At 39.1% G+C, this 13,403-nt stretch overlaps 2 protein-coding genes across 2 annotated transcripts; both read left to right on the top strand.

Moving 5' to 3' along the window:
* The first annotated feature begins 8,740 nt into the window (after positions 1-8,740).
* On the top strand, positions 8,741-9,094 carry LOC121724126 (parathyroid hormone-related protein-like). The gene has a single exon (XM_042110485.1). The coding sequence runs from the start codon at positions 8,741-8,743 to the stop codon at positions 9,092-9,094; it is 354 nt and encodes a 117-aa protein (XP_041966419.1).
* A 2,105-nt stretch (positions 9,095-11,199) lies between these two features.
* On the top strand, positions 11,200-12,421 carry LOC121724125 (galanin receptor 2a). Its single transcript, XM_042110484.1, has 2 exons — positions 11,200-11,205; positions 11,437-12,421. Exons 1-2 carry the CDS (start codon positions 11,200-11,202, stop codon positions 12,352-12,354), a joined length of 924 nt encoding a protein of 307 aa, XP_041966418.1. The 3' UTR covers positions 12,355-12,421.
* The last annotated feature ends 982 nt before the right edge of the window (positions 12,422-13,403 follow it).

Here is a 13,403-nt window from a genome sequence, read left to right as displayed (position 1 = left end):
TAGATAACATACTATGAATATAGTGTATGTGCACTGTTAATCACTGTTGCTATGTAATTAGTGTTGCAAGTGGGTTGTGGGTTATTAAAATAAAAACAGAATTAAAATTAAATGCAGTTCTTAGAACCACATTTACGGTTATTTTACCTGTTGTAAAGCACTTCATTTTCCAATTTCACAACTCATGTATTTTCAGCTACTGTACCTAATAGCATTGAACTCCCACTGCTGTTTGGCATCATGGTGTGTGGTCGACAGGGCACAAGATTGTCCAGAGTCAGCTGTCTCTTCTGCGCTAATGAGGATTTCCTTCCTACCAGACAAAGTAAACCAGCTCTACTTGCAAAGAGGACAACATATCTACCTGTCTCTCCAGAGGCATGGCCTCAGAGCAGGATGTGGTGATTATTGTGATGGCTCAATGCAAGCCCTGACTTACCTATCAAATGCCTTGCCTTGCTCAAAACAAGCCTTGACCTACCTATCAAATGCTTTGCCTTGCTCAATACAAGCCCTGACTACCTATCAAATGCTTTAGCTAAACTAAAATCACTGCCTACTGAATCCTGACATATGACAGACAGAGCCTATGAAAACATCCCAGTGTTCTTCCTGTAAGTGCAGGAACAACATACGATTTGACATCAGATGCTGCCACATTAATTCAATCTGTCAGGTACTTTTGTATGAGGGAAGATAGTGGCTTGAATAGACCATGATATGAGAATATGAAAACTTATGAGAATGTTATCTCCTTACACAGGAAAGACGAGTGTCTACAGCAACCTTTATTTCAATAGCTGAGTGACCGCCTCTTGAATAATCTTGTAAATCTGTAGCCAAAGACATCAGAAAAGAAGTAGGCCAGAGGTAGTTGGCCAACCTTACAGTCTATTTACAATACTAATTAGATTACAGTGTAGTTTCTTCCTTCCATCAGGTTGACTATATCCACTCACTGACAACCAATACAGAGACACTAAGGTTCACACAGTGAACAAGCATACAATGTGAAAAGTTTATCCATTCAGTTCAATGTGTGAATTAGCAGTTAGTAGGTAGCCATATATTATAGTTCTTGTAGTAATACAAGAGAGGGCTGAAGTGGAACAACAGAAGTAGTAGGCCTAATGAAGGATCTTTGATTATACCTCTGTTTTTTGTCTATCTTGTGCAACTTTTTTTATTATTAGGAATTAAAAACGGAAATAGAAAGGAAAGTTTTTTCTCATATTTTCTGGTGAAGTGTTGCTTCATCTGAAACCACAAGTTAATACCTCATTAGTGGCTGTATTTCTGTGGTTGAATAGCTTACAGTAGTTGCTGCCAGCTCTTTGGCCTTCTTTCTATTTGACAATGATCAGCTAAGAATGTGCTTGTGAGTTAAAGCTACTATGTGTTTTGTGACTAAAGATTGCAATTTGCATGTTTTTCTCATCTCAATATGGTAAACACAATGGTTTAAACTAGGACCATCGTCTACGATGACGATTGAATTAACAGAAAAAATCCATAGGTAGCAGTAATGGATGTGTGAATTGATGAATGATGTTAAGTTTGGTCAAACCACCCAGAATAAGATCTTGCTGTGAGTTTATTAAAAATGATGTTCCCAGCAACACCAGTATGTTTTGTTCTACCACTAAATGTTGGCAACTTCTCATCTAAATATCCTACAGATTTGTGTAGGTACTTTTGGACCCTGGGTTCGTGGGTTGGGGACTAGGCCAGGAACAACAGTGCCTTGCCAAGAGCCTGCTCCTAGCATAAGCTGAGAATGCTTGTCTGAGTTACAGTAAATCCTTCGGTGTGCAAGGCTAAGAAGCTTAGAGAAGCCACAGGACTGCACCCAAACACCAATTCCTTTCTTCAGATAACATCTAAGACGGCTATGGTTGTGCAAGTGTTTGCCTTTATAGCAAGGATAGTGTATTGCAATGAGTTATAGTAAACTCGCCAGGTAAACATATATTCTATTTGTATTGCATTACATGACCTAGGTTCATGACAAAGAAATGGTTGAAATACTAAGAAAACAGTATGAAATGGGGCGGAGCAACCATGGCATTAATTGTCCATTTCATAACTAGAGTGCAAAATGGCTTAGCGTAACCCATTTAATAGTGTTTAAAATGTTATTGCATGTCATCAAAGTTAAGGAAACATTAATCCTTTGAGCTCTTGAGTATTTTGAGCTTTCTGGTATTTTTAACACACTTTCTTCAAGCTCTTGAGTATTTTGCTTATTGATTGATATCATCATTAGTGGAAAGTATTGCCATTCAGAAAAATATTGTTTGGCAAGGAGGCCCTAGTCACAGGAGCATGGTGATATGATAATTTCCAATTACCATCACACTCTATTCACATTCTAAGCTATTCAGTCCTTAAAGCTTTCATGTCAGTTTCACGTCAACTGAGCATTTGGTTGTGCATTGAAAATCCTAGTCTGAGACCCAAACATAAACATAGTATAAACACTCAAGCTGGTGGCAACCGCTGTGGAAACATTACCAATATAAGCAAACTTTTATACAAACATGTTTTGAATTTATCTAATCGTCTGGAGAAAAAAAATCATCTTCCAGTAAACTGCAGTTATTTGCATGCTACTAATAAAATACAGATAGCTCATGGTTACTATTTGGGTATTTGAAAACGTCTGGCCATGCTTATTATTTCTGTTATTTGTAGTGGGTTCAGACAACACTGTGGGAGTGCCCCAGACAGGGCTGTCGATATGGGGGGCAGAGATGTTGATATCCAGACCAGCCCTCTGTAGGAGCTCTCCGCTGGGTTACAGGATCATATATCAAGGGTGCTCCTGGCCCTGGAGCCCAGTCTGCCAGGCCTGGGACGGGGGCAGGCGAATGAGGGAGGGTGGACAGCACACCAGAGCTGTGTGCTGCAGCACAGTGAGGTCTTTTGCTCACTGCCATGCCGCCGGGGTGACCACAGAATTGCAATGTTTACTTAAGAGCCGGTGCATAAGAGAAGGACAGACCACCGGCAGCCACCACCCGTTGGGCCCTGGGCAGGACCTAGGGCTCATCTTTGTTGAAAATGGCCCGGCAGCCCACTACCACCCGCTGGACTGGCTCTATATTTAGCAACAAATTAAAAACCCTCTTCATTCTTAAAAAGTTGTTTTAGTTTCCTTTGAAAAAGAGGTTCAGAGGAGGACGATTGCTGAATATTGAGCACTCAGAGCATGGAGCATTGGACACACTTTTGTCACAATGTTTTCTTTTCTAATTTCGATAGACGAGGGCCTCCATTAAGGATCCTGTTACTAAATACAGGGAGCACGTCTTGTTCTCATTAAATGACACACTAGGATAATGGAGATCCACTCCAGGGATATCAGTGTGCTTTCAATAATTGCACAAATGTCCATCTAATGTCAAATTACCTAAAATAAACATACAAACTTGAAAATGGACCAACTTTATTTAGACCAGTGTTTCTCAAAGTGTGGTCCAGGGACCACCGGTGGTCCGCAAGCTATCCCAAGTGGTCCGCGGGCAGACGTGGTATAATATAGATGAGTTGTTTGCAATATTGAACCAACTTGTATGTAAATCCAAACAGTTCTGCAACACTGTGTAAGCTACGCCAGTTTAAATCATATGAATCCTCTGACACAATAAGCAAGGTGCCAAGACAATAAGCAAGGTTGTTCAGTGAGTATGTCTATTGTGTAATATACTGTTGAAGTAGGTCTACTGTTTTTTAGCTAGGTGGTCCGTGAGGTTTCTATTTATTGGTTAAGTGGTCCTTGGTCTGAAAAAGTTTGAGAAACACTGATTTAGACCAAGACCTACAATTAACATCTTAGGAAAAAATTGAAATGAAAGTTGTGATAAGCCTACTCTGTCAACAAACAGTACGGTTGGTTCCATCCAGCTGAACATGTATCAAGCAGTTATTTTCAAAATGAGGAAGAATTACAGGAAGGAAATGTCTGTAACCAAACAAAGTGAAAATGCATGATGCAATAAATCTTACAGTCACAACCAAGACTCTTTCCTTTTGTGATTTACCTAATGTTCTTCATTCTACCGAGTCATTAACAATGGCAGCCAATCAACAAATTGCCTCACAACCATGGAGGGGAGGGCTGTAATTGTATTGCCTGTTGAGCTCAAAAATCAACAATCTTTTCCCAGGATCGCAGCCTTTAAACAACCTTGTTGTGTCTGGAAGATGGCTCTTATTTTGCACCTTGTGTATGCTGAATCCCACACAGGAAAAGAAGCAAAAAGGTTGAAGGAAGGATAGAGGTTAAAAGTGTGGATAAAAATAATATTTAGGGTTGCTGACTATAAATTTTCATGCATTTAAAATATGCCGAAATATAAAACAAAGTAGTGGTTGTCAGGCTAAAGGGTCCTGCTGTTTAAAGGGTGTCAAATTTTTGTACTTCAGCTGGATACATGGGTGTTAGGATCCAGATGGCATGGATAAAGCCAAAACCAGGAGTCTTTGGCACTAGTTTCCTGGTATGATGAGCCATTCTGCAAAGCTGGACAGGAACGATTGGCTTAAGTTTTGCGAGCAAGCCTAGATCACTGTAAACATTCATATACTGTGTAATAACCTGGATATGATATTGTGACTATCAAAACATTGGCATCAGTCACTTGTGGAATGCTGCCTTAAACTCCAGGTTAAACCACTGAAAACTCCTGACAATGATTATGAGGGAAAATGGTAGAAAAAGGGCTGCCATGAAATCCCATTCACACTGGCCTCTTGTCCCAGAATAAGCATGGTGTTGATTGTCTTAAGTTGATGAGCCAAGTTTTGCACCATAATTGTTTTTAATTTAATAATGTAATCCTCAAAGCACTTCTCTTTATTTGACGGTGTATGGCATTTTTAATTTAAAACTATTAAATGTTTCAGAAATGTATTTTTCATTATTCATGTTACTGAATTCCATGGCAGTTGTGCCACCTGATCTTTGGAATTTCAAAATATATAGGCATCTATTTATCTGCTTGGACACATTAACTTCTACATTTTTTATATCAATTCTATACAAAACAAATTCACAAACAAAAATAGCTCTAAAACAGTTATCATGATTGCAGCCTAACCTGAAAAAAGGAGTGTACGGGAGTACAAGGAATCAAACAAAATTCTGCTAGAACGTATGGAACTGTCAAACATCACCAACTATCAATGAGTGCAAGTCTAAAGTGTGTCATACATGACTAAAATACATTATTCTTAAGTGTTTTCAGTTACATTTATGAGAAAACAGAATATGTCTCCACAGGATGGTCAAGGTCACACACTTATTACTGGTGTACCTCAAGGATCAGTTCTAGGAACCCTCTTGTCACTCTTGGTGATGTTATCAGAAACCAAATGCAGTAATTTCCTTGTTATGTAGATACTCAATTGTCTGAAGACTAAATCAGACCAATCTATCACAACTTCAGCATCATCCAGTTTAAGGAAACAAGTGGTTCAGTTTAAAAAGGAGCCGACTTGTTCAGTTTGTTGTACTACTTTCTTTGGCCCTGACAATGATAACGGTGGGTAGTTAGCTTGTTTACAGCTAATTCCACTGTTGCGAAGCCTGCTTCCTAATTCAACCGTCATTTACTATGGTTGTTAGCTACTATTCAAAAGAGCATTGATATGGAATGTGATTAAACTTTTTTACCAGATCTACTTCATAGGTGTCCCGATGTACAGAATTAATAGCCACCCAACCAGTACATCATAAAAGATTATTTCTTGTCTCCGAGTGATAATAAGGCCTATCAAATGGGACCAAATATGAGTCAGCAGCACCCTAATAGCTGAGCTCCCATGGTGTACTTTTCCTAGATTCTTACTGTATTGCATTTAATATCTTTTTTCAAAAAAGTGAAATGATAAAATTATGTTATGTTGATGTCGTGTTACCGTAAGATTCTCTGACCACCCATGGATTAAGCATGTTTGTGCCTTACAACCTGCATTTTCCAAGTACTAAGTTTTAAAGAGACCACCTTGACCATCATGTGGCAATCTGGTTAAGTAAAAAAAAAAGGCGAATACCACTCGATTTGTTTAAGTTTGCTGAGGTTATGGATGTGTACTCTGGGGAGAGTGGTGAGCCATGAGCTGTTTGCTTTTGAGGTATGGTGGGTGTGGTGGTGAGATAGAAGAGATCCCAGTGACCGTTTACACCTGTGGAACAGGCTGATGGGCCTTTACTCTTGACACACCGGGTGAAAGGTATGTATCAGAAAACAGCCACATGCAAAAACAGTATGTAAAACACATTTGGCTGTTTTTAAAGATCCACTAGGAATCTCAAGATTGAGCCTTCTAGTTCTGTCTCCAAGATAGGTAGAGCACATCAGTGCACCACAGCAAAGCCTACCATTCATGTCAAGAGCAGTCAGGTGACAGTAGAGCCTTGTGCCTATCTTGTATTGTCAAAGAAGTGAAAATAAATTCCAGAATCTGGATCCATCAGTTGATGTAACTTTTTTACCTTGTCTGAAAATGTTAAGCAGGTACACACACACACAGATGTTGAGCTCAGAACCACAAATAGCAGGTTTACGTTATTTCATTGTGTGTTCTTGTCTGTCATAATCAATTACCATCTGTTTCCACTTGATTTATTTTATGTGAGACTGCTGTTCATTGGCTTTCTTTATAGCAATGTTCAGTATCTTCATTGCATGACTCAGATCATCTTTTGGTCTCTTGATTGTAAAACATCACACACACACACACACACACACACACACAGACACCCACCCAGCCCTCTCTGTTTCTCTCTTTCTCTCGCTCATTCACACCCTCACCACACACAGGTTGGGCAGCGTGCTGCTACACTCTCACCTCTGTAGTTCATAGCAGCTTCAGCCAGCCAAGTGAGACCTTTACTCAGCGGTACGGGGTACAGCTGCAGACGCAAAGTGGATGCACCTCAGCCTCAGCTAAATATTACTGAATACCTTCATTTCAGCCGGTACTGTCTTACTGTACTGCATGAGGATGAACCTTTCTTGGATATGTCTGGGATTTTTTTTCCAAGCTGAGGAATGTTCTTTAATAGAACTTTAATGTTAGGAAACATTGATACTTTATTTCAGTAAAATCTTCAAAATAGAATCTTCAAAATACCAACAGATTTGAAAATCAGCCAAATATATTCTCTAATCATTCATTACTGATTTTTGGAGAACACTTTTTGGGATTGTCATGTGCAGTAAGTCTTTTCAGATTCTTGAGTTCAGCTGTTAGTAATACAGATGTTTTTACATATAATTGATATCGGTCTTTCCAAAATACTCTTTGAATGTTACAGGATGTAGGATGTTGAGGCAGTGGAGTTTTGCTGTATTTCTTCTGTGCTTTCCTCTACATCTTCATGGGGGGGCAATCACTGGACTTAGCGACAGAGTGTAAGTGTATGTCTGTAAACAGGTGTTCTGGAATCCATTTCATTATCTTGTGTATTACTGAAGGAGAATCCATGCATAACGTGTAAAAATTTCAACACAATAATTATTTAGATTATATGCCAGCACAAAACCTAATAAGGATGAGAAAGTAATTGAAATATCAATTCCTCCAAAAATTCAATAGTTGTCATCTTGAGGTGCATGTTTAAGCGGAAATTTCCTTGTATTCAGGATATCCTTACTCTCACATGTACTCTCTGTTGATAAATCAATGCAACTCTACACTAATATTGCTCAAAGCAGTGGTTCCCAAGTGTGGTCCATGCCCCTTGGGAGGGAGGGGTGGTGTGGAAGGGTTGAAAGTGCAAAAACAGAATGAGAACTACAGGTCCAATTTTGTATGGCTGTTTTCTTACAGCATAGTAGCCTATAACTAATCTTTCAGATCATGAGTTTATACTGAACTACTTTTGACTTCTGTTGCATGACTTACCATTCCGCCTAAACTAATCTAATTACTAACAGACTAATACAGAGGCCATATACCATACCTAACATGGGCATAATCTGGATTGATCGCCCAGTGAGAAATTAAACATCTTTACATCACAAATTTAAAATGTTTAACATAAAAAAAATATTTACCTGATAAAATATCTAAAGTTTAAAGACACTATGCAACAATTTGCTACTTTTTGAGGTAGGTTTCTATAAACAACTACTTCGGTATCATCTTCAAATTCATTTGGATATGGTGATGAACATAAGGTACTGTAGGCATCTAGTCAAAGTACTATGTAGTTTTGTGCTTTGGTTCAAGACATCCCCCAAAAAGCGCAGACTAGACTAGGCCTATAATTCCTGTGTCAGTTTATGCTGCCATCTACTGATCACACATGATAGTGCAAGCACCTATCATTGTGTTGCTGATCAAAAGGGTGGTGAGATACTCTGGAGTGTCGTCCAGGTCACAGTTGACATTACTGTTTGTCTTCTAAGATTATAATCACACAATTAAGTGCAATATAGTACAGTGTAACAGGCATCATGAGTAAAACTTTGAACAATAACTCTGTACAAATACATACTGGAGTTAGGGTTAGAATTGTGGGCAGAGAGAGAATTAAGGTGCATCTAAATGTTAATGTTTCATTACACTTTGGAAATGAGTGTCTCACTGTGCGTGATGGGTATTATTACAATGAAACAAAGGCACTGTGATATAAAATGTACAAAAGGCACCGTAATATAAAGTTTACTAGTGAAACTAACACTCATTTGATTTTGACAGAAAGAGGTCAGTGACCGATGTCCAGTTGATGCATGACAAAAGTCGAGCACTGCAGGACTTTAAGCGCAGCCTGTTGGTGCAGGATCTCCTGCAGCAGGTCCACACCGCTGTGTTCCAGGACATGAGATCAGGACTACCCGGCCGCCATGGGACCAGCAGGACAAGCCAACGCCCCAAATCAGCAAGCGTGTCAAAGACTCATCCACTAGCGTTTCATATGAAGGGCATTGGAGCCCACTTCAGCCTACCGCAGGAGACTGAGAAAGCTGTCCGGTTCAGAGGCCAGTCACTGAAGGTGGCAGGCCAGAGGAGGACGTGGTTTGGTAAATGGATTCCGAAAGGAAAGAAGAGGCATACCACACATTCTGTAGAGATACAGTGACGTCAAGACCAGTGAGAAAACTGATGAAAGACAATCCAAGCCATGTTTGACATTATGGGCTCTAATTTGAAACAGACCACAAATTAATATTTGCTAATTTATTGACAAAGCGCAGGGCGCAATCAAGCATAAATGGCAAATTAGTGGTAGTAGTGGTAGTAGTAGTAGAGGTAACATCCAGAGGGAGTTTCACAGAAATGGTGTGGCTTTGAAGGGTTTCATTTACAGAGAACTTCCTCATTTGTGCACGGACACACCCAAGCCTTGCAGTGACCCACCCGTGTGTGTGTGTGTGTGTTTGTGTGCATAGTATTAAATGAGTAAAATTATTTTGCCTGGTAATTATGTTAGCTTTTATTCATGCGCCAATGGCCTTGGTGCATTGCGTGCCACGTTAGTTATCTACCTGTAACAAAGGTTTGTCAGTGTGGACGTGTGTAATCAATATTAGTTCAGATGATTAACCAACAATTAAGCATATTTTGTTAAAGTACACATAGAAAATCTCTTTTGTATACACAGTGACTAATCACATAAACCAAGTGGTTTTAAATAACACTTTAGAATGTGTAAAGAAAACATCCAATGTGCTTACAGTACAATTATTGCACAGTATTAATTGTTGATATCACACCATTCATTATTAGTACATTGTTGGATTTCACTTTTTTGTCATTGAAAATGATGAGAGCAACTTTAATTTATTTTGAGAAAATATTTATTTTATGAATGTATTTGTTTACTGCTGACTTATTTATTTTTTTCCTTTTTGTGGATAAGCATGATATTGATCATGGTCTATTACTTTTTGTGAATTTCTGATGTATTACTAATTTACTGTAGTCTTGACTTATTTTTCTCCAACTGTCTGGTCAACAAACATGTTTTGTTAGGTCAGTATGATGCTAATATTGTCCCTACTGGTAAGAAATGTAACACCCTTGCACTGACAAAGTATATTATTTTGTGTTATTGCACCAACATACATAAAAACATATCACTACATGACTTTAAATCTCTGTTTGAAGACAAGTACAGTCGTCCTTACCAATGTCAGTCATCTGTTAGCAATCATCAGCATCAGTCAAAAGGAAGGTGGAAGGAAAACAATAGTGTGTTACAGAGGAAAGATGACTATGACTATTACTGACAAATCATTATTTGTTTAGGAAAGCATAACAACTTGTTTATAGCCTTCATGCTCACTACTTAATCTGTGATGTGTTTTAATGAAGCTGGTGCTGTACTTTGCCAGAATAGTCTGGACTTAATGGAGCCAAAGTAAACAGATCAATGTGATGTGTTCGCTTCCTATTCTGAGAGCATCTTTATGAGCCATTAGAGACAGCAGAATCATAAACACTGCTGATAAGAACCTCAGTTTATGCACCAGCTAACAACAAATATGATTGTCAGAGTAAAGCCAATGAGTCAGGAACAAACCTGGAAAACTTACATAAGAATAGTAGCGAATGGTTTAGTGAGAATGGTTAAAGTGTGATTGCACAAGCATTAAGACCAAAGAACTACTGAAATAAGTCAAAAACAAGACCCAACTAGTACAATTCTATTTGAATGTAGTAAGCAAACATATCAAAATGTGACTTTTCCACACTATATTGGACTGTTCTCATATTATATGATACATTTAAGTGATGGCCTCAAAATAGTAGCAGAATATTAGCAATGTACACATCAACTACTTTGCAGTCCATGTAATTATAAAATGACATACTGATACAAATGAATGCCAATATCATGGGTAAATCACTGAATATCCAATGTAACAAAATATACAGGAATCAGTTTTAGGGAATCATTATTGGTCGCTGATGAAGCCAAACATTTGCAGTGGAAAAGGCTCTCTTTCACTTTAAATGAAGTTCAGTCAACCAGAATGAATTGAGATCCAACTGGTGTGTGTGTTTGCCATCCCACTGATGTCAAGCTATTAGAGGTAGAGAATCTAAATCAGAGAGGATCCTGGAAAACTTTGTTACAATTTTCAGTTTTACCGTATTTTTAATGCCAAGAGAGTATTATTAGACTTCACCAATGGCCTACAAATATATAGTTTGGGTAACATAAGGACATAATACCATAAAATGGCGGTGAGTAGATGTTTGTATTTTAGCCTTGACAGGAAATTACGAAACAGAAATTTCTACAGGAAATATAATTAATTAATTAATTAATTAATTAATTAATTAAAATTATTTTATTTTTTTTTACATTTAAATGTATGTCTACTTAATGTTATTGTTAATGTTTTATACTAATCAATTTAAAGTCTTACTTGTTCTTTCACGTTTTTGCTTTATTACGTCTGCTGCTGACATCAGGCATACAACACATATGCCGTGATCTTTGCCTGCACCTGTGGAGTGATATTAGGAATGGGTTTCTTTGCCAACCTGCTGGTTTTCTCCCTCTTTGCCAAGTACAACACGCTGAGAAAAAATCGTCTGGACATCCTGCTGCTCAGCATGGCCCTTGCTGACTTCTTCACCCTGCTACTCATTCCCTTCACTCTGCACTCAGCGGTCAGTTTCTCCTGGCCCCTGGGGGACACCTCCTGCCAGGTCTATCAGTTCCTGCTGGCCTTCCTGCTAGCGGCCAGCACATACTCTCTGTGTGCGGTGTCAGTGGCCAGAGCCATGATCATCACTAACCCTTACCAGCCCCTCACCATGGACTTGGTGGTCCTGATGTTTGTTCTGGTGTGGGCTCTCAGCTTCTTCATCAGCCTACCACTGCGGATCTTCGCCACCAAGGAAAACCTCGGCCCAAGTATGAACAATGTCAGCATTTGCTTACCCACCATCCATGAGCATCATTACCAGGTGGTGCTAAGCCAGTTTGTCCTCTACTACTTTGTGCCAATGCTAGTCATTGCAGTTAATTATGTCCGTCTCACGCTGTTTTTACATAAGAGCCCTGTGATGTCGGTGGCCAGTGCTCGCAACACTCGGCGGGCTTCCCTCATGGTTTTCCTGGCCGCTGGGACATTCACCGTGTGCTGGTTACCAGGCTACATACTGGAGCTGTGTCTTTATCTGGGCCTGTACCGTCACGGACAATCTTGGGAGATGTTCTACTTCACCTGCACGGTGCTGCAGTATCTGCACCCGTGTGTCAACCCGGTGTTGTATGTGCTGCTCTCTAAGCGCTACCGCCATGGGAGGGCAGTCTGTCTGTTCAACTGTAACAGGAAAAGGGTCCATCCTCAGGTTACCAGTGTGATTGACAGCTTCTCTTAAAGGATGCTATGATGGGTATGACTATTTTAAAATCCGATGACTGTGTAATCAATATCTGCAATGTATATATGCGGTAAGTAGGACAGTCTCGGTATGGCATAACATTTTATTTGGTAAAAAAATCCAAATTCCACTGCTAGTAGTCTGAGGTGCTACTACCAGCTATGTTTGAATTCAAGCTTTGAGCTTGTCAGGAGAGGAAACAGATTTTTTAAAAAAAGTTTCCATTCCGTTCGGTGTAACATATATTATCTGCATATTAATGCATATTAAAGTGCCATCGGTGGCGGGCCTATTTTAATAATTTCCTCGAAACATGTATTTTTTGTTTGATTTGTGGTTGGGTTGGTTGCTTGCAACTGTTTTGAAGTCTTAACACATTTTTACATGGCAGTTTTCTTTTAAATTTTCTTTTAAATTTAGTTACTAACTACTACTATTTCAGTTACATTTTTGTTTCACTTGTGGCTATATTTACAGCACATTTGAGATTTTCAGAGCACAACTGAAACAACTGTGTGCTTCTGGTATTGTCAGACAGATGTACACACACTGCAAGTACTAAATCAGGGAAAGGAATCGACATAAGACATAAGAGTGCTGATAGATATCAGCTCAGTCAACAGCCATATGGTTTCTGTGAGCTTCAACACCTTGGCCTCAATCCAGCCAGTGCATCATTCAGTAATTTGCTCGCTTGCTGCCCACATCTAGCTTACACAGGTGAGATCACTATGACAGTCTGACATAAGTATCGACAATTGATTCCAGGCCACCAGAGTTCTACACAAGGAATACTGTCATACCACAGTACTGTTATTTTTAGTTATCTTCTCATTTTATAGTTTGAAAAAACAAGCCAATTGCACCCTTAGTTTCCAGCCATTGCATTCTAGATAAGACACACGATTCTTTATGATTGATTGTAAGTGAATGCTCTGTTAGTACTGCTAACAGCATAACATATGCAGTGCAATAATCACCCTCACTCACTTGGACACTTTTCAATGTGCTGCTTTTAGTTGTTTTCGCTGAATCAAAACCTAGTG

The sequence above is a fragment of the Alosa sapidissima genome, chromosome 11 (genome assembly GCF_018492685.1).
Source record: "Alosa sapidissima isolate fAloSap1 chromosome 11, fAloSap1.pri, whole genome shotgun sequence".
In the NCBI taxonomy this organism is placed as follows: Eukaryota; Metazoa; Chordata; class Actinopteri; order Clupeiformes; family Clupeidae; genus Alosa; species Alosa sapidissima.
This window is presented reverse-complemented; position numbering and strand designations above follow the sequence as displayed.